The sequence below is a fragment of the Thermoascus crustaceus genome, assembly GCF_041956765.1.
Source record: "Thermoascus crustaceus strain CBS 181.67 unplaced genomic scaffold VTN00scaffold_1, whole genome shotgun sequence".
In the NCBI taxonomy this organism is placed as follows: Eukaryota; Fungi; Ascomycota; class Eurotiomycetes; order Eurotiales; family Thermoascaceae; genus Thermoascus; species Thermoascus crustaceus.
Window position 1 is genome coordinate 1 of NW_027192527.1, and position 20578 is coordinate 20578.

General features: G+C 48.5%; 7 protein-coding genes across 7 annotated transcripts; 6 read left to right on the forward strand and 1 right to left on the reverse strand.

The window, feature by feature from the left end:
- Positions 1 to 810: 810 nt before the first annotated feature.
- On the forward strand, positions 811 to 1269 carry VTN00DRAFT_1 (uncharacterized protein; the record flags this gene model as incomplete). The annotated part of the gene is made up of 1 exon (XM_069426605.1): positions 811 to 1269. The coding sequence occupies one exon, from the start codon at positions 811 to 813 to the stop codon at positions 1267 to 1269; it is 459 nt and encodes a 152-aa protein (XP_069290709.1).
- Positions 1270 to 2144: 875 nt separating this feature from the next.
- VTN00DRAFT_2 (uncharacterized protein) lies at positions 2145 to 3109 on the forward strand (the record flags this gene model as incomplete). Its single annotated transcript, XM_069428168.1, has 2 exons — positions 2145 to 2328; positions 2385 to 3109. 2 exons carry the CDS (start codon positions 2145 to 2147, stop codon positions 3107 to 3109), a joined length of 909 nt encoding a protein of 302 aa, XP_069290710.1.
- A 987-nt stretch (positions 3110 to 4096) lies between these two features.
- On the forward strand, positions 4097 to 5177 carry VTN00DRAFT_3 (uncharacterized protein; the record flags this gene model as incomplete). The annotated part of the gene is made up of 4 exons (XM_069429267.1): positions 4097 to 4175; positions 4230 to 4395; positions 4464 to 4800; positions 4872 to 5177. 4 exons carry the CDS (start codon positions 4097 to 4099, stop codon positions 5175 to 5177), a joined length of 888 nt encoding a protein of 295 aa, XP_069290711.1.
- A 3780-nt stretch (positions 5178 to 8957) lies between these two features.
- On the forward strand, positions 8958 to 10833 carry VTN00DRAFT_4 (uncharacterized protein; the record flags this gene model as incomplete). The annotated part of the gene is made up of 8 exons (XM_069430378.1): positions 8958 to 9080; positions 9452 to 9607; positions 9681 to 9800; positions 9882 to 10125; positions 10192 to 10483; positions 10525 to 10564; positions 10625 to 10666; positions 10723 to 10833. The coding sequence occupies 8 exons, from the start codon at positions 8958 to 8960 to the stop codon at positions 10831 to 10833; spliced, it is 1128 nt and encodes a 375-aa protein (XP_069290712.1).
- A 1026-nt stretch (positions 10834 to 11859) lies between these two features.
- VTN00DRAFT_5 (uncharacterized protein) lies at positions 11860 to 13764 on the forward strand (the record flags this gene model as incomplete). The annotated part of the gene is made up of 4 exons (XM_069431483.1): positions 11860 to 12287; positions 12349 to 12978; positions 13048 to 13291; positions 13666 to 13764. The coding sequence occupies 4 exons, from the start codon at positions 11860 to 11862 to the stop codon at positions 13762 to 13764; spliced, it is 1401 nt and encodes a 466-aa protein (XP_069290713.1).
- Positions 13765 to 13934: 170 nt separating this feature from the next.
- VTN00DRAFT_6 (uncharacterized protein) lies at positions 13935 to 17960 on the reverse strand (the record flags this gene model as incomplete). Its single annotated transcript, XM_069432586.1, has 5 exons — positions 13935 to 14171; positions 14957 to 14987; positions 15260 to 15278; positions 16363 to 16633; positions 16704 to 17960. 5 exons carry the CDS (start codon positions 17958 to 17960, stop codon positions 13935 to 13937), a joined length of 1815 nt encoding a protein of 604 aa, XP_069290714.1.
- Positions 17961 to 18040: 80 nt separating this feature from the next.
- VTN00DRAFT_7 (uncharacterized protein) lies at positions 18041 to 19329 on the forward strand (the record flags this gene model as incomplete). The annotated part of the gene is made up of 3 exons (XM_069433697.1): positions 18041 to 18170; positions 18313 to 18853; positions 18939 to 19329. The coding sequence occupies 3 exons, from the start codon at positions 18041 to 18043 to the stop codon at positions 19327 to 19329; spliced, it is 1062 nt and encodes a 353-aa protein (XP_069290715.1).
- Between the last annotated feature and the right edge of the window lie 1249 nt (positions 19330 to 20578).

Genomic DNA, 20578 nt, shown 5'->3' on the forward strand with positions numbered 1-20578 from the left:
ACCCTAAACCCTTGGCTCTATAGACTATGCCAGATCTCCTTAATGGGTTTCGGCCCCAAACATGACCTATATCAGTTGACATAGTCCTTTCAAATTAGCTAGTAGGGGTCTTCAGAGCCCAGGCGTTACAATACAGTATACCATATGGTATACCAATACCAACAGAAAGACCATGTATATAAACACACTCCTTAACCATGGGGATTAGGACCCCGTGGTCAACTCAAATAGCGATCTTGATAGCAACATTGCTAGTAACGGCCTATTCATTTATCTCTTTCTCTTGCTTTCTGTCCTTCAAGATAAACCCAACGAGCCTCTGCCTAAGAAGTCTTAGGTCTGCCGTTACAGCATAATCCTGCCAAGGATTACCTATTTCGGACGCATAAAATGCTGACTAGTCAACCAAAATAACGGTTATTTACGTCGGTTTCAGTATGTTCTAGTCAGGATATCACCATATCCACGATTCAGGATCAATTTAATTGAAAGTTAAGGTAATTCGAACTCAAGAGCGTTTAGGAGAGCGATAAATATCGATTTGGATGTAAGAGACCTGCTCATGCTCTTATAGTGGACAGTTATTTAAAAGATTGCGTTTCTAGGTGCCGTGATGGTTAGGAATATATATTTACAACCCAGGGAGAGTATACTACACTTCCATGGAAACATGATTTCCACAGCAGTAGCATTTTATTCTATAGAGTTTTAATTCAAAAAAGGGATCACCATAATCCTTAGCTTGTCTTTGCTCTATAATTTTATTTTCATAGTATTCTAATATAGTGGGAGATAGATATCGGGCTTAAAATGTCAGAGGAAGTTGGAAAATATTCTCGAGGCTCCTTGAGCTCTACAACCCTTCAGGATTTGATGATGTTCCGCTGTATGTCGAAGTTTGATATTGAAGAGGAGGATAATATAGAAGAGTATGATCTCACACCGGACGAGAAACAACTCCGGGATGAGATTCAAGAGGCCCAACTCAAAGAATACTCGCCAGATCCTATTAGTGATCATGAGGAAAGTGATCGTGAGGAAGAGGATGACCAAGCTGAAGAGAGGCCACGAGATAATGATAATAGGGATAGTGTACAGGTACAACTTACGATGCCAAGTCAGCGTGCACTAGGGAAGAGGAGAAGGATTGAAGTAGATGAAGCGACTGTAAGTGCCGATGATGAGGCACTCCCAGAGACTCAGCAGAGAGTATCACGAAGGATGCGAGTGCGACCAGAGAGGAAGGATGATGGCTTTGATCATTATTAGTGCTATAGCCGACTCGAATTGATACCCTAAAGCCTGAATTTCTTCAAACCAGCATATAGCCTGTAAGCTGAATACCTGAAATTACAGAGCAAATCTACATAACTTATGCAAGTCACGGGTTTATTGATGTTTGTATTGTTTACAGTCCCATGGGAATTCCCATGGGAATTCTGTCCATGGACAGCACCCTCCCGCCCGTCCATGGACAGAAGGTTCAGTCCCATCTCCCGTCCATATGCGTCCATGGAAATTCCCATGGACGGGTCCCGTGGGACTTGCCGAGGTCTAGGTCTTCAAGGCAGCTTGGACACTTTTAAATTGACCATTTTTTAAAGATTGAATTGCAAGCAATATTCTGCCTTCTTGTTGAATAGCCGATCTGATTGTTTTGGTGGCATCTTGATGGTTGAAATCGATGAAGTTGTTATGTTGGCGGTTGGGCCGCTCGCTCGGTGTCTGATTACGTTAATGTCGTAGCGGGTGATGCCTAAACCATGATTAATCCAAGCCAAGACACGTGGATAAGACCTTCAGTATATAATTGGTTGACTGCGAGAGGGCCCATGCATCATCAATTCAATCCAACCTTGTTGCAAGGAATCCCGCACTATCGACTGGGAATCTCAAATCCACAGATGCTATTGGCTCAATGTCTATACTGTTTTCTTACTTTCTCGATGTTTGATTCACTTCATTTGACAGAGGAGATTAGGAATGAGCCAACTGCTAATCACAATACAGCTAGCTTGTGATGATCTCCCGTAGTGCTGTTCTTGAGAATGTGATAACCAGCAGCAGCCCCGGTTTCATTTCAGTTGCCAGAGATTCTGTTCTCCAAGCCAAATCGGCTGCCTGCCAGGTTCCTGGAACTGAAGATGCATCTCAACGCTCTCGCGGCTTCTCTGCTGCTTTCGCTCCCGGTGGCCCAGGCCATCAACATCATCTCTTCCAACGATGATGGCTGGGCCGAGATCAACATCCGCACCTTCTACGATGCCCTGTCCTCGGCGGGCCATTCGGTCGTGATATCTGCTCCCGCCGACAACAAAAGTGGTTCAGGTCTGTCCCTCTCCTTACATTCCACATCGAAAGCGAACTCGCTGAATGTGAAAAAGGCTCCTTGGATGCGCCTCCAATCAGCAGAACCCAATCGTGTGAATTCGACAGCTGCCCCGCCGATTCTCCCGCCGTAGGCTTCAACGCCTCCTCGCCCCAGTTCAACTGGGTCAACTCGTATCCCGTCACCTCTATCAAATACGGAATCAACACCCTGTCCCCCCAATTCTTCAATGGGCCTCCAGATCTCGCCGTCGCCGGCCCCAACGTCGGTGCAAACCTTGGCATGACGACTATGGTCTCGGGAACGGTCGGGGCAGCGACCTACGCCGCTCATAACGTGGGGATCCCCGCCATCGCTTTTTCGGGCAGTTCGGGCTCCCAGACGGCGTGGAATACACCCAGTGTCCCGCTCTACAGCCAGATCTACGCAGAGCTTTCGAGGAACTTGACGGATAGTCTTATCGCGTCGGGAACTCCCTACCTGCCAAATGATATCTGGCTCAATGTCAATTTTCCCGAGGTAAACGACACGAGTTGTAACCGTGCAGATGACTTTGGGTTTGTGCTGTCAAGGATCTATGATGCCGTTCCAGGAGTTACACCGGATGACGTCGAGACGTGTGGAAACAGACGGCTGCCGACGGAGAGCACAGTGGTCGGCACGCCGGGCTGCTATGTGAGCGTCTCTGTGGGCACGGCAGGCGACAAGCAGGACGCAAACTCGACAATACAGGGAGTTATTTCGAACAAGTTGAGTAGGATGTTGATTTGTTTGTCTTGATTGGAAGCAGGGGGGTGCTGTATGCCTACTTCTAGCTCCATTTACCAGGTACGTAGTAGAGAGGTGATGCCCAGTTGTATTTCCTAATACTGTTTCCCACGCATGGGCTAAGTTTCGAGGCTGATTCAAATGCTGCCTGTTAAATGGCTATAGCGGTAGAAGTGAGATCTTAGACCCTAGACTTATCAAGGCAATTAGGCAAGGATCCTGGTAGCACAGTTGAAGGGCAGCATCACAGTGGAGCCGTACTAGGAATCCTTCTCGGTTTCGCCGTAGTATATCCATGGATACTGTACTGCTGTACGGTATTAGTCCGATCCGTCTATGCAAGAAACGTACATGCGAGCCACGAAATTTCAGCCTCTGAGCTTATTCTTGAAGCATTCTGCGGGAATCTTCAGGTCCTGGATGTTCTGCGTTTCCCGCAATGAAACAAATGGCGCCTCTTGTATCATCCTTTACTTTAATCTCCGCACGCACAAAAAGGGCAACTCTACCCTGACTTTGCAGACCCGTGGCTTGGGCGGTGGACAGCGTGATATGAGCTGCCTGCCACCGTATTTCTTGGCTGACAGGAACTGACGTTGGGTTGGATATTACAGCGTCTGTACCGAATTCATCCAGCAGAAGCGCGTGTCATGGCACACGCCTCTGTCTGTTCTTCACTCCAAGAAACACGGACGCTCAGGCACACGGCACATCATTTAGGGTCGGGGATTTCTTGTCGAAAACGTGTCTGGATGCCGATCCCTCCCCGCCACGTGCGACGGGATACGGAGAACGGATCCAGTTCAGGCGAATTATATGTTAATCTTATCGAGTGCACTGACATACCCCATGTCATTTGCCGTTACATCCAATTTCCCCGATGGCACCCAGAGGGTATTTTATATCTCCAACAACTGTTGCGAAGATGGGATCTGAAGGCCCTCACCACAGCAATCCAAGGTCTTTCGCTTTCTGCCTGTTCACCTTTCAACTGTCAAAATGTACTTCGGAAAGTTGTACGCTGCTACCGCGGTGACCTCTCTGGTCTCTGCGGCCAGTGCCTCGATCCTGCGCAGAGGTAAGCATGGCATCTCACGACCTGGCTTCAAGAAACGCTGACTTTTCCATCTAGCCGTTTCATCCACTGACCTGGACAACATGGATTTCTATGCGCAGTACAGCGCCGCAGCGTATTGTACCAACAACCATAACTCCACCGGAGACAAATTGACCTGCCCTGCGGGCAACTGTCCCCGGGTCGAAAGCGCCGATACTGTGACAACCGACGAGTTCCTGCTGTAGGTCACCAGCTAATTTATTGTCCTCTGCATCACTACAAAGCTAAAGTTTTGTTCTTTTTGTTCAGCAGTTCAAGCTACGGCGACGTTACCGGTTTCGTCGCTGCTGACAGGACCAACAAATTGATCATCCTCTCCTTCAGAGGCAGCAGCAATCTTGATAACTGGCTCGCCGACATCAACTTCCCTCTCACAGACGCCAGCTCTCTCTGCGCCGGCTGTCAAGTGCACAGCGGCTTCTGGCAAGCCTGGGGCACGGTCGAAAGCCGGATCAAATCTGATATCGACTCGGCAATGCGGACTTACCCTGGCTACACTCTCGTCTTCACCGGTCATAGCTATGGCGCCGCCTTGGCTGCCCTTGCTGCAACCAGCCTGAGAAACGACGGAAGGACCGTTCAGCTGGTGGGTTGTCATAAAACTCATCGTACCCACGTGGTTTAGGATGGATGCTAATAAAAAAGCCTATGACATAGTATAACTACGGCCAGCCGCGTATTGGTAACCCGACCCTGTCACAGTACATCACTTCGCAGAACAAAGGCCCCAATTACAGGGTCACCCACACGGATGACCCGGTCCCCAAGTCTCCTCCCATGGTGAACGGATATTCGCACTTCAGCCCGGAGTACTGGATCACCAGTGGCAATGGTGTGCCTGTGACTACTGCCGATGTCGAAGTCATTTACGGTATTGACTCGACGGCCGGCAACGCCGGTACAGTTACTAGCTCTATCGATGCTCATCGGTGGTATTTCTTCTCCATCAGCGCGTGTTCATAAAGGAGATTTCCTGTACAGTTCTTGATTTGTTGTACACTTGTGTGCAACGGCAGGCCTAAGACTTCTAGGTGGGCGCTTGTTGGGTTTATCTTGAAGACAGAGTACAAGGGGGAAAGGATAAATAAGTAGGCTGTAGTTACTAGCAATGTGTCTCGGAGTGGCTCCTAGGGAGCATTCTAGGAGCCAAACCGCTGCGCTACCGGCAGAAGACTAGGATACTGTGACGGCGCTCAGTCATAGTATTATTAGCTGAAACTATGGTAGCTTGTCATACAGAATCGAAAGCATGAGGGGGAAAGAAAGGAAAGGATTCGCAGGGCTTCATGTAACGTGATATATATAGGCAAGTAGGACCGGCGGTATCCCAGAGACAAAGCAACACCCAACACCGCCTACCTTACCTAGGTGTCTGCCGCGCCGTCACAAGTATGTTGTCAATAAACACTGTCATAAACTGGTCCAGGTAATCAAGAAGAGGTTGTTTATATAGCACTGGAAGGTAGCAGGTCCATTTGTGAGTCTGAAGGGCATCACCTTGTACTTATAGGTGCCATAGCAGATTCAAAGGGTGGTCAAATCTTCAGACTCTGTAACGGCGGACCTAAGACTTCTTAGGCAGAGGCTCGTTGGGTTTATCTTGAGGACAGAAGGCAAGAGAAAGAGATGAATGTGTAAAGGAAATCACGTGGACACTAGCACTAGCACTAGTTATAGCCTCACCTTCTACCTCAGCCCCTAAAAGCAAGGACGCAACAGACAAGGATCTGAGAGCATCAATATGAGATATTGTTAATCTGTTACCCTTCCATTACTATACGTGTAGCTGATCAATATGCTCGCTGCGCTCCATTCCCTAACATGCTACTACTGAGTCACAACAGAGTTGACCACGGGGTCCTAATCCCCATGATTAAGGAGCGTCTTATATACATGCTGAGTTCTGCCCGGAAATACCTATCCGGTGGATCATGACTTCCGATGGATCGAAGGATTCCGATGGATCGAAGGATTCAGATGGATCAAAGGATTCCAATGGATCGAAGGATTCCCCCCTTGTCTGTTCTGCTCATGGTCTCCAGGCTGTGCTGTAACAGGCTCTGGGTTCATCCATATCTTGTGAAAAGCTTGCCAGATATCCAGCTTGGTAAACACCTTTACCCGGCTTAGGCATTCCAGAGTCTCATCAATTAATGGCAGGAGGTAGTAGTACTTGGAGATGGCATTTAGCTTGCAGTAGTCCACACAGAGGCATAGTCCCCTGTTTGCCTTGCAGACAAAGAGTATAGGTCCCCACATCAAGGTCTATCCCTATGGTCAGATGGCTCCCGGCTAGAGGATGGACGGGTAGGTGCTGGCATTGTCTGGAAGAACCCTCAAGGGACATGGCAAACCAAAGAGCTCCCACTCGGCAAAGGGAAAGAAGTCTTTGATGCGGAGCTAGTAGGTGCTGTATCTGCCCTGGAACTAGCCTATAGACTACACAGAAGGGGCCCTGTGAGGGTCCTACTAGACTCACAGGCAGCAATTGCATGGCTCACGCACATAGAGGCAGGGCCTGGCCAGTCCCTACCACAGCAAGCACATACAGCAGCCCAACGCCTATGCCGACAGGGCTGTGAGGTCACCATTCAATGGGTTCCAGGACATAAGGATATAGAAGGCAATGAGATAGCAGACCAGGCAGCCAGGCGGGCAGCCACTAAGCCTCTACGAGGCTCAGTGAGAGAGATCACACTGGCACATATAAAGCGGTCAGCTACAGAAGCCAGTAGAGCACAATACACCACATGGCTTAATAAAACACCGGCATGCCGGTCCCTGAACGCCCAACGAGCCTACCGAGCAACTCATGGACGGAGTCAGGACCCAGTGGTAGCTGCAGTTCCTAAAAAGCTGGCACGTCGTTACTACCAGCTGAAAGCAGGACATGCAGCAATAGGTTCCTACTTGCACCGCATCCATGCCCGAGGCTCAGCCGCCTGCCAGGCATGCCAGGCACCTAAGGAAACGGTACAACACCTACTATTTGAGTGTCGACAGTGGCAGAAGCAGAGAACAGCCTTCTATAAGACCCTAGCTAGAGCTAAGGTTCCGGTACCAACAGCAGAAGACGCCCCAGAAGGAAGGCTCTTTAGGAATGGACAGGCGACTAAGTGCCTTTTGAAGTTCCTGGCAACCACCACTATAGGGTGCTTTCCGCAGGAAGCATCCTGGGAAGCACGGAGGGCCCAACAGGACAATGAACATGGGTTAGAAGGAGTGGAAGCAGCAGAACGAGCGGGAGATGGTTAAGGGGGTGGGTAGCCTGAGTGGCCTGGAGGCCTACCCAGGTGATACCCAGACAGCAAGGACCACCAAGGAGGGCTTAGACCCAAATGCCTCTGTGCAATATAGGCGGTTCAGGCAAGGAAAAGGTTCAGAATTACCAGATGTTAGCAGGGTGATCCCTAAAAACTGTACAGGGGCAGCAGTTAGCTGCTGCCCAGGATGAGGTGTCTGTCATAGCTGAAAGGCTCTATATGGACGTTAAACTTGATTAAATAATAATAATATAATATGCTTCGGATCACGTGGCCGGCAATTCTACAGAAAACACATCTTGAGCAGCTTCGGTACATTTGATCGGGAAATGTATCAAACTTCTATTTTATACCTCAGTTAAGTCAGGAAGAAGGATGGAAGCGTGTTTAAATAGAGGAATTCGTGTTAGGTCCAGTGATGTGCTTTCAGATTTCTAGAGATATAATTAACGGCGTAGTTGATTGAGTCAGCTACGGGCATCCGCCATCCCCGGATTTCGACCTTTCGTTGGACGAGCTTATCATCTTTGTCCGCCAGCTATTATTGCTTGATGTTGTCAATCATGGTATTGAATGTATAGTACACATCGACCTTGCTATCCCGTACCATGTCCCTACCACGTAGTTCAGGCGTGAATCTTCTGCGGAAAATATCAATATTAACTAACTACCAATATAATCCCGACACCATCTAGGACCTAAGTGGTAGTACCAGACAGTGCTGCATAGAGACGTTATGCTGTCGAGATAGCAGGGTGACACGGGAGAAACCTTTGAGCCGAGGAATCGTCCTAATGGCAGCTTGGCCGTTTCCCTTCGATGGCCAGCTGGCAGGCTTGCCAGTGAAATACTATCGAATGCAGTGTGTGTTACTTAGATGATCTTTGCCTTGCACTATACCTGGCCAAAGTGTGACGTGTTCATCGTCATTTCCTACCAGGTCTTAATTCCGAGGTTGTCGCCTGCTATGAGGATAATGTCGGACTGCGCGAACCTCGTAATCCGAAGGTATGATGATGAAAGCTCTGATCATTCCAATCTACCTAACTATCTGACCACTATTTATGGACTTAGGGGTTAAGACCTTTCTGAATACTTCTTTGTTTAATGATCCCGAGACATTTTCGTGAAATAACAAAGGAAAATAGGTGGCTTCAGGTATAGACAGTATGATCCCTTTATTGCAGGGATTATAACCTTCGAGATGCCTGGATCGGCGTGTGCTGAATAGGCTGATAGGTCTCTTGGTATACCACTAGGGTATAGTGGTAATAGTCGGCTGACAGCAGGACATTGGCTACTACGTCAATTCACAGCAACCTCCTGACGAGCAGAGCACGAAATACTGTGATTTCGCGGTCTTCAAAACAAGTGAAGGAAAAAAGGTTTTTACCATACAGCGCTGTACAGTACATCCCTTCCCAACGCGAGAAACCTCAGATTCGACGCCTCCTAGCCTTGATCCTTCAACACAACAAAAATGGCACCGGCTAGTGTCCATTCGCTTGACACAGAGAGCTCTACACTGGATAATAGGGCTAGAAATGAAGCGTACGGGGTCAACAAAGACACCATTTTGGAGAGCTACCAGCGGAACGTCAAGGTTCTGACCATTGGGACTGATATAAGCGGCATTATGATAGCCTACAAAATCCAGAAGGAATATTAGAATGTGAACACGTCATTTACGAGAAGAATTCAGATATCGGTCGGACATGGTTCAAAAACAGGTACTCTAATTGCGGCTGCGACATTCCCAGTCACGTATATTTGCTCAATTTTGCCTTGAATGTCAATGAAAATGCCCTCTACCAGGAAAGTGTCAACATACTCACAGCTTACTAGCCCGACTGGCCCCATTTTCAGTCGAGTTCACCAGAAATCTGATCTTATCTGGACAGGGTTTGCAACACATTCGGATTGCGCAAGTATACAACTTTCAATACTGAGGTGACTGGTTGCTATTGGGAATAGGATAATGGGGAGTGGAGGGTGACACTCCGTCAAACTACTCCGGATGGCTGTATGAAGGAATTTGAGGAGCGGCGTCACATCCTTTTGCAGGCTACAGGAGCACTGAATAAGTTCAAGTGGCCAAAGGTTGAGGGCATCAAAAGATTTAAAAGACGGGTATGTCGCTCTCGTGAGCCGTTGCCATTCTAGAAATTTTATATCCGACGCACCTTGCTAACTTATTAGACAGCTAATACATACTGCTCAGTGGCCTGATGACTACGGCCAGGAAAAGTGGAAGAGTGATCAAGTTGCTGTCATTGGCAGCGGTTCATCTAGCCTTCAGACCGTGCCGGGAATGCAGCCGTATGTAAAGCATCTTGATATACTTATCGAACAGTAAGAAGTCCCTGTCTCGCTTGATATCAAGGAAAACGTTAATAAAATGTAGCCGATGTGGTTTGTGCCAACTATAGAGAGTTGGGACATGACCAGCAAGTATACTGCGGAGGAGCAGGAAAGGTTCCCTAACGACCCAAGGAAGCTTGTTGAACATGCGAAGGATCTCAAAAATCAAGTCAATGCAATGTGGGGCGCAGGACTGTATTACAGGGAATCTGAGGGCCAGAAGGTTGCAAGGGAGATGATGAGAGCAAGAATGGAACAGTTTATACAATACAAGAGGTTACTTGATGGTGAGATTGTTTCTTCTTCTGTTCTTTTGTTTATTAAACACTGCGTGTTTCTGACGACAGACCCAGGTCTAACTCCCGAATTTGCCGTCGGTTGTCGACGTATAACACCGGGAGATGCATACATGGTATCAATCCAAAAGCCCAACGTGGATGTCCACTTCACGCCCGTTACGAGGATTACAGAAGACGGACGTGTTGGAGGTGACGGAATTGGCGAAATGTGGACACAATTGTGGTGCGCCACGGGCTTCGATACCTCCTACTATCCGCGGTTCCCCCTAGTAGGGCGGAATGGTGTCCATCTGGAGAAGAAATGGAAATCCCATCCAGAGGGATATTTTGGACTCGCAATTACGGGGTATGCTCAAAAGCGCTTACGTTGTTCTACTAACCTTTCAGGTTTCCAAATTTCTTGACTTTCATCGGACCAAATTGGCCCGTTGGGAATTTAAGACAGTTCAACAGTCATGGTTGATTCTCCGGCTAACACTTTTCTCAGAAATCAGTTATTGGGTCATTGACTGAAGTGAGCAACTACACTGTGAAGCTGATCAAAAAGATCCAAAACGAACATATTCACACCATTGACACACCCAGGAAGCGCTGAAGGATAACGTCTGGGTTGACAGCTATCGCAGCTGGTACAAGGACCACGAAACCGGAAGAGTGATTGCTCTCTGGCCAGACGATCAAGCAGCCGCGCTTTGAGGACTATCACATTAAATAACAACAAGGATATGTGGAGATTCCTCGGGTTTGGGATGGTTCGTGCTGATGTCACACCAGATGGGGATAAAAGCCCGTGTCTTTCAGAGGATGCAATCGATCCCCTTTGGCTTGAAGAGATTCGCAGAAACGGGAAGAATGGTGTTGCAGGCTCACTAGCAACAGCCTAGAAACACCATATCAGTATGCATGTGGGCCATAAGGAACACCGAGATAGCTGGGAATCTGAATACGCTACTTATCTATACAAAACCCAAACGGCGAGATGAATGTCGTTGGATAATGTGCATCACATAATCCACACCAATAATAGGGAATATTAGAGACTTCCCTTGGCGCACATATCCCAAGCCTATGCGTATCCTTGTAGAGAACGCTAACGTAGCTGAAATGATACAACAGCCAGATCCTCTACCTATCATATCTTTCGCCACCTCCTCCCTGCAACATAGCGGCTTGGTGGATTCCTATTTTTATATCCATGTTATTTTGGAACTGGCGGAGTGTTCGGGGACATTATGATAGGTCAAAACCCCAGGCAAAGCCAGCCCGAATCACACTATAGCAGAAGCGGTAAGCTAGGTGGCTTGGCCAGGGGATAAAGGGTGCTGAAAGATATGACTCAGTAGTGTACACTTAGGGTAAGGAAATACACAATATACTTTTCTCCTGTCTATGCGGGAGCAGGCCTTCTTTCTAGTGCTTGAAGAACAATGTTTTGTTCTTTTCTTTCTTTCGTTCTTTCTTTTACGCCATTGGCCAGCAGCGCTAGAAGCATATCATTTCTTCATTTGTGCAATTGCCGTGACTCCACAGCAGATGTCACCTGCAGCAGCAGCTAAGCCACCTTTATTACATCGACCACCGTAGTCGCTCTTTATCTGACTTTCATCCTCTGAACGGCTGAATGAACGGCAGCGCATTCGAAGATATTGGCATCATGACCTTGCAACTTTTCTTATCCAATGTCCTCCTGTACAAACCATAGTACGTTCCATCGTTTCAGACATGTCAGGTTTCGGCTTCTCCGTAGGCGACTTCGTCACCGGGATCAAGCTGGCAAAGGATCTTGTCCAGGCCCTTAGCAATGGGACTGGGGCGCAACCAGCCTATCGCCGTCTCATAGCCGAACTGAATAACCTCGTGCGCGTATTAAACGACATACGCTCCGTCCAGCTTACTAGCGACTCTGACAATTCTCAAACGGCTGTCCTGGAAGAGGCGGTGTCACAATGCCAAAGGACCATTGAAGCTTTTCTCCAGCGAAATGCCAAGTTTCAGTCGTCACTTGGTGACAAACGGACGGCGAGCCGGTTACGAGCGAATCTGCACAAGATTCAGTGGGCAGTGGGTAGGAAGGACGAGGTCGACCAGTTGCGGGTGGAGATTCTGGGGCACACGACTACAATCAATACTATCCTCATCGCAAGGCAATCGTAAGTCCCACTATCTATGGAATATCAAAATTTCCCACACTCGTCAAACTGACAATCCCAGATCTGCCGCGGCGATGCAAAGAGAGCTCCTCCAAGACTGTCGACGAGATACTCGCGAGCAATCCGCCATCCTCTACAAGACGCAAAAACAGACCGAACAGACCCAGGAAATGATGCGCGCTCAGGCAGACACCATTTTCAAAATCTCCCAGATCCTATCATCTGCTGTATCCCAGCCCAAACCCCAAGACCTACAGTCCATTATCACCGATGTTCTCGACACAAATATGAAGATCTGGGAATCATTATTAGACATACAGCGATCGCAGGCGTTGCAATCTCATGTTCCTCCACGAGTGGAACTCCAGCAACCGGTGCACTTTGAAGATGCTCATGGCCGAGTAACACCGTTTCATACCGAGTTCATCAACTCGTTCGACGCCTTTCAGGCAGTCATGGAAATAAGATTTCGTCATATGCCTGGGTTGAAGAAGTTGCAGAAGATGGAATATCTTATCCGAGAAATTGGGTCCAATAGATGGCTGGATCTGCGTGCCCCTTGGGAGTCGGTCTTTCTCCCAGGTAGGAAAGTGGCCATGAGTATGGTCTTTTGGCGGCCGGCAACGTCGATGCGGTCCTGTCCAGCGTGTCATTTTGAAAACGAGAGCCGGGTTACATCAGAAATTCAGTGGTCAGTTTGTTTCGCAGCAACGCTTCTTTATTCTCACTAACGTACGTCTAATCCAAATGAATTTGATAGTCCCAATTCCAATTGCAGAATACGGTACGAGCATGTACTAGAGCTTGATACGTCTCGCAACGTGCTGGAATATCCTCGTCCCTCCGTGCTAATACGGACACCTCTCCAAAGCAATTGCTTGATAATTGGTCCAGACGGTAATTGCAACGAGGGCGAGGATGAGATACATCACTTCCGACGCGTCCAAGTGCGGCATATTCTTCAATGTCGAAAGAAATCCTCTTCAATACTCTCTGCGGGATCTGTATGACTAGATCCATCCTCCCCATCAATGACTCGTTTGCAGCAGGTCAAACATTATCGGTTAATATCCGGTGGATTTTTGCACATTGGGTTGTCGGCTACATTTTATACCTGCAACCTATGTGATAGAAAAGACATGCCGTAATGGGCTAGCCTGGTGCTATCCCATATCCGATCGGGTTCTGAGGAAGCGGAGGGTGCGAAAGGCATATTAACTCTGGAAGTTGACACTGTGAAATAATTTACAAGACACCTCCTACAATCGATTTCCGGGATGTTCGCGTAAATATCTTAAACTTCGGCCTGGAAGCAATAATAATACGTAATACGCTCTCCTTCAAGCTGTACTCTTATACTATACGTGGTATAAGCCAGATAATGCCACACAAACTGCAAGAATATTCATTGGGTGAGAAGCCATTCTATGGCTTAAGAATGAGAACAGGTGTATTTGATACAGTAAAAATCAATTGATCTTCCTAATTATTCCATTCACGAGTTATAGCAGGTCTCCGCCAGTCGTACAATTGATTACCACACTTCCTCCCGCATGATTTATTCCAGGCTCTGGTATCCTATATCTCGGAATAAGCAAATATATATCAAAAACGGAAACGTCGCACTCACCGGCACCTTGAAACAGTCTACGGGCAGTCACGCTGGCAGGCAAACTGGGCAGCGCCATTGCAGCCATTCTGGCACCGGACGTCCATCTCCCCGAAGCAGCCACCCACACAGCTCGCCTCAAAAGTCCTCACACAGGTCGGGTAGTCACCTCCGGGACAGCCAGCAAAGTTCTGCGGAGCCGGAGATGCTTCACGAGGGAGAACGCCGGCATTGGCGGCGGAGGCAAAGGTGAAAACGGCGACGACCGCGGTAATCTAGCCGTTGTGAGAAAGGTTGCTTAGTATGAGAGGTAAGTATAGGTACGTACGAGATTGGTGAAGTGCATTATTACGCTGTTCTTGGTTGGAAGGTGAAGGAGGTAGGCGGGATGAAGAATGTTTTAAATTAAATTTTCTGGAGAGCGATGATGTTGATTGATTAATTGGTGCCGTCTCAATGTGGGAAGAAGCCTGGCTTTATACCTCGAAATTCGAGGCGAGGAGGTATGAAATCCACTACTCACTGTAACCTTAAGAGAGCCAGACTACCAAATTGAAATGGATACTCACATGGTATGGTGGTATTGGATTATCAGGACCAGCTCCCACATGGGTCCATGCAAATATAGCCCTTGGCTGATCCTGTCAATAAGTCTATGTGGAAGTCTCCGGAGCTAGATATAATTGACTAGTCATAGTATATATTAATTTAGAACCTTGTAGCCTCCTGGCGACATGATGCACCTGCCAAGATAGTATTAGTATTTCCCGCACTACGTCCATGTAGAAACATAGCTCCATCGGAAGAATCCATTGTTACCTGTAAGGAGGACATTTCATGATTAACGCTGGCATTGGTACCTGGACGATTTGTTCATATCTGATAGGACAATAGTAGAAGTTAGCCAACGTGCTCCTACTGGACCGTTTGCTAGTACAGTTCCACCATTATGAACTTAATGCCTGTTTTCTGCCAAGGAAACTAGGTGAAGACGAGGAGCATCAATATTTTGGCCCCCAACATCAAGTCCGATACTAGACCATAACAGGCCATACCATACGCACTCCGCCTCAATCTTTAGACTCCTCGCTCTGTAGCGTGCCAGAAAGGAGACCGAAAGTTAAAATTTTGGACGTCAGTGTAGCACTATGCGCTCCTTCACCCTCGATCAGAAAGGATTATGCCAGAAACTGAGGAAGCAATTGGCATTGAAAGATCAAGACATTCATCTACTAGTACCTGCTCCCATGCCTGTAAATAGAACATATTTCCTTCGACCTTGTTTGACAGAAAAAGCGCTCTAGGATAATAAGAAAAATAATAATCCTGTGAGTTCGAAAGAACCAATGACAGCACTACTTACTCAATAGCCCCTTTTCCGTCTGTAGACGTCAGGGCTGTGTCTTGTCCGCCTAACTACCTAAAGCAGTAACTGTAAACTTGACCACATGTGATCATGTACTCCGCGTGTACTCCGTGCCTGTCAAGATCAACATAAAGCATGGCAGAAACACACTCGAAGGATCCTGCGTTCTCCACTGTGAGGCGAAATTCGGGGCGAAAAAAGAATAAGCCGAAAGCCACGCGGGTGTTGTCCGTGAGGATCTGAACCTAGAAAGCATTCACCGTATCTTGGCACCAAAGACTAGCGAAGGCCAAGATCCAGCAAAGCGTTGCCCTGCTGCGTTGATTGGTGAGTATCCGTATAAGCAGCAAGAGAGGCGGAGAAATATAGTTTTGACCGTTACAGACGGTAGCTCAGCGTCCAAATATGGACTAGTATAGTGTGCTGGCACTTTATGTCGAGGCGTAGCCGCAGCCGCAATGATCTTCCCACATATGGCTATACTTAAGAACTCGGCGTAACCACCCAATTAGCGGAATTGGCCAGGTAAGGAGCGTCGGTATGAAGTTAAGGCCGAATGCCATGAATTTGATCGCGAACGAGATCATTATGGCGTTTTCGTTCATATCCCGATGCGAAATGTTGTCATATAAGCGGATTTGCCTTCGAAATCCAATATAATCCCTCTTAACTCTCCCTTACACCACTCCGGAAGGACGACCGATATCAAGCCGGAAAGCGAATCTCCGTCAGCTCTCCCATTGAAGGAGCAGCGAAGAAACCTAGCAGTTGTACAATGAACAAAGAATGTTCATAAATAAATTAACCAATATAATTTGAAATAGATATATATCATAATGAATTCACCAATTTTGTCCAACCGTATGGATTGGACAACTGGCATAGACGAGAAAGGAATGATTTCACGACAAGATCAGGTAGGTACATAGCATTGCATAAAACCGACCATACATGCAGCATACCAACTTTCAGATATGTTATTTGTGAGCCCATAAGCATTATCAGAGTCCATCCTCCAAGGTGCGAAATAGGACAGTGGGCTAGTTCCCAGATCTTGCGAGTCCAGTTCCTGGCACATCAATGACAATGCATAGACTTACCTTTCAGCATATTGTCCTCGGCATCTACAGCGGGTACGACATCACATGCTGCAGAGTCAGCAGTCTTTGGCACCTGCCACCAGTGTTGTGCGCCCTCGAAGATCTGCCCGATCTCCTCAAGCGAGCGACCTTTCGTTTCTGGAAACAGGAAATAGACGGTAGGTAACACGACGGCTCCCGTCACAGCATAGATGATGTACATTCTATATCCAATATTGTTGAAGCAGATCGGAGTGATCTCCGCAATCACGAAGTTGAACAGCCAGTGTGTCTACAACATCTCTATCAGCAGCTGAATTAACTCATCAGTGCTTACGCCCTGGGATAAATGGAGAACTAACGGCAGTCCCCACAGCCGCAAGATGGACTCGCAGATCCTGCGGGGAAATCTCTGTCGCGTAAAGAAAGTTTGCACCCAAAATGCCAAGTGGGAAGAAGCTCATGAACAGGAACAGGAAGAAGACGGCGGCACCGCCCGCGGCTGGAGAACCGATGCGGGACACGCAGACGGACAGACATGTCATGGATACACTCATACCCAACCCAGAGACCATGAACAGTGGTCTCCTGCCAAAGCGGTCGACGGTAAGAAAAGCGAAGGACGCCGTTACAATCTTCCAGGTCAGCACGCCAGCAGCAAGCAGCGAGGCGCTCCGCGATGGAAACCCTAGCGACTCACGAAAGATGGTGGTAGAGTAGTAGGAGATAACATTGGCGCCCGTCATCTGCGCATTGAAATTTATCAAGAAGGCCAGCATGGTCCGGTAGAAGAGGCGTTTGGGCCCTGTGCTGATCAGCGTGCGAAACCCGACCTCGCGATGGCTTTCAGCTTCGCATGCCTGCCGAATTGCTTCGACCTCAGTCCTGACAACGTCGTCCTCATTTGCAAAATCCTCCAGGATGGACAGAACCTCTCTGGCTTCGGCATACCGCGCTTTCTGGACCAGCCAGCGCGGTGACTCAGGGACGCAGAAGGCAGAAACGGCCAAAATAGCCGTGAAGACGAGTGGGATAGCGAGGGGAAGACGCCAGCTGACGGAGCTGTCCTGGACGTACGACAGGCCGTAGTTGACCCAGGCGGCTGCCGCAATGCCCGTAGCAATGAAGGAACCCAGCACGACAACATGCTTTCCCCTGTTCTTGGGCTTGGAGCACTCGGACTGCCAGACCGGGGTGATGGTATTGATACTGCCAACACCAAAGCCCGACACAAGGCGGCCGACGATCATCTGGGAGAGGCCATAAGATGAAGCTTGCAATACCAGACGGTCCGAGGCGGTTACCAACAGCAGTGCACGAGAGGGAGCCAACAAGACATCCCAGCGTGTAGATAGCCACAACTGTGCCTGCAGACGGATCAGATATTCTGTATATATAGTGTAAGAAGACTCACCCTGCACAGTGGAGTTGTGGGCCTTGGCAGCTGCCTCAGCATTGGTCGTGTCTATCTGAGGGAAAGCAGAAGTGAAGGACTCGAAGGCTAGGACACCACCCAGGGCAGACTGATTGTAGCCAAACAAGAGGAACGACGGGACAACGACAAGAAAGATGCACGCGACGCTGAGCCTCTCCCCACGCAGGCCAAAGTAGGGAGCCATGGCGATACCAGTCGTAAGTGTGGATGTATCTAAACAGCCAAGATATGATCATATCCTTGACAGTGGGACATCCAATATATATGGACGCATCTATACATCCAGATAGATTCCAAGATCATATCCCCGCAGATCCACCAGAAATCTGGGGTCTGGAAAAACGGGGACGCCCCGCTGTTGATCATCTACCGGTGTCATGGACTGCTGAAAATGGTAACATCCTGGGCGTCGGGCATTGTTTAGCCAAAACAATCTGCCGAAGCACATAGACGGAGCGTTTACAGGAGCAGGGTCTTGAACATAAACAAGGATGCCTCCCCAAGAGTCGAGAAGAGGGTTTGAACATAGACCGCAGACACGGGACTCGCCAAACCACGCATCCTCTTCTTCAATCCCGTCCGTCACGCTCTCGCAGCCTATGAGGCTCTGGGAGCAGTCGCTAAGACAGAAGTTGTCACGAGTAAGTCTCGAAAGGAGTTTTTCAAAGATGTCCGCCAGAAATATCACAATATCCAAACTATCTACCGCACTTCCTCCAGTGGTGTCGTCGCCGGTCCCTTCGACCGTGAATTCATCGAGCATCTGCCCTCTTCCCTGAAATACATCTGCTACAACGGTGCTGGATACGACCAGATTGATATCGCAGCTTGCACCGCGCGCGGTATTGCCGTCACCTACGCCCCGGACCCTGTCACCGAGGCCACCGCTGACCTGACTATCTTCCTGCTGCTCGGGGCCCTGCGCCAGCTAAATGCAGCACTGGTGCCTCTGCGGCGAGGGACATTTGAGAAGATATTGAAATGGGCCACCATCCACAGGGCAAGACGCTGGGGATCTTGGGAATGGGTCGTATCGGGCGTGCTGTCTTACGTCGTGTGCTGCCCTTTGGGCTCAAGGTCATCTATCACAACCGCATCCGTTACCCGAAGCGTCATCTGGAGGAGCCACCTATGTCCCCTTCGATTATCTGCTTACTGATAGCGATATCCTCTCGATTCATGTGCCCCTGACGGCCAGCACACGCCATCTGGTCGGGGCCGCTGAGATATCCCGGATGAAGCGAGGCGCGGTGCTTATCAACACGGCGCGCGGAGCAGTTGTCAACGAGGCTGCGATGGCGCAGGCCCTGGACGACGGGCACCTCGCCGCTGTTGGCCTTGATGTTTATGAAAAGGAGCCAGAAGTCCACCCGGGCCTGGTCGCCAACGAGCGCACGCTGCTAGTGCCGCATCTTGGAACGCATACGGCCGAGACGCTGTGCAAGATGGAGACGCTGGCCATGGAGAACGCGCGCAGGGCTGTCTGTGGAGAGCAGCTGTTGACCATCGTGTCAGAGCAGCTTGGGAAGCCGATATTGAATGATAAGAGATAGATCGGAAACATGCCATGGATGCTGTTTTCCCAGCCATGATGATGCCGGTCGTTCCTAAATCGTGTCAGATATGATTAGAACTTCTCGGATTGATTGTCCTCGATTCCTCTCAAGACCATCAAACCAGGTTCATTAATTGATAAATATTCTGGACATCTAAGCTTGCTGAGACCTTGGATCAGTCATATTTACGAATGAAGTCTTGTAGAAATAGTCTTTCATGTCATCTATCTGATAGATACGGCTTCTCATAAAATATATCATTGTAACATAGCTGACCAGTTTGATTCCAAAGTAGTGGCCATTCCTGTTGTCTTTCCCTTTCTTAGACATAAATAACATCAGATCGTTCATCTTCCATGATCCCAAATAGGACAGTAAATTAGTTACTAGATTTCTTGAGTCTGCCTCCTACCATGTCAGGGATAATGCATGGACTCACCTTTCAGCACATCATGCTCTGCATCTACAGCAGGCTCAAGAACCTGTACTGTGGAGCGAGCGGTGTTGAGCACCTGCCGGTAGTGTTATGGCGCCTCAACTATGGTCATAGAGACATAATGTAGAAGGATATAACTCCTGACCTTATTGATAATTATAGGGCAACCTATCGTAGAACGATTTTGGTGTAGAATCACTCAATGAGCGGATGCAGTATGGAAGAGTTGAATATCTTAAAGGTGTGAGGGGCGTCGAGATTCGAGAAATCGTGGGAGAAGGCAGAGTCTATCATGAGTGATGATCGAATTATGGAGTTCAAGTTCAAAAGAGCAGGGAATGGCCTGCAGCTCTGAGGCCGGGGAACCAAATGCCTGTGGAAAGAAAGGGATGTGTATAGCTGGTAGTTTTTCGTTCCAATAGCCACCTCTATAGACAAAAGCGATATCAGCATCCCGGTTGCATAGAGCAGAGAGGCTTGTTGAAAGGAGTAGCCGACGACAAGGCCCCATTGTCTTCTAAGGTCATATGTGGCCTACTCCCTTCAGCCAATGTCCTTGGTGACGCTTGTCAATCACTTCTACCCCATCTTGCATTGAATTGATACCTGTCCTGGATACAAAGCTCCGTAGTTCAACCATGAACCCTCTTTCCGTACGCGAGCAGCCATTCTGGGCCTTTTTCCAATGTTTCTTCTATCTTCACCGCTGACACCTTTGCCACTGTTATCATCACCCTCACCGGCGAGAACCGACGGCTCAGCTGTTGCAACCTAGGTATTAGGTCGCGCACGGCGCTGAAATCGTCGTTG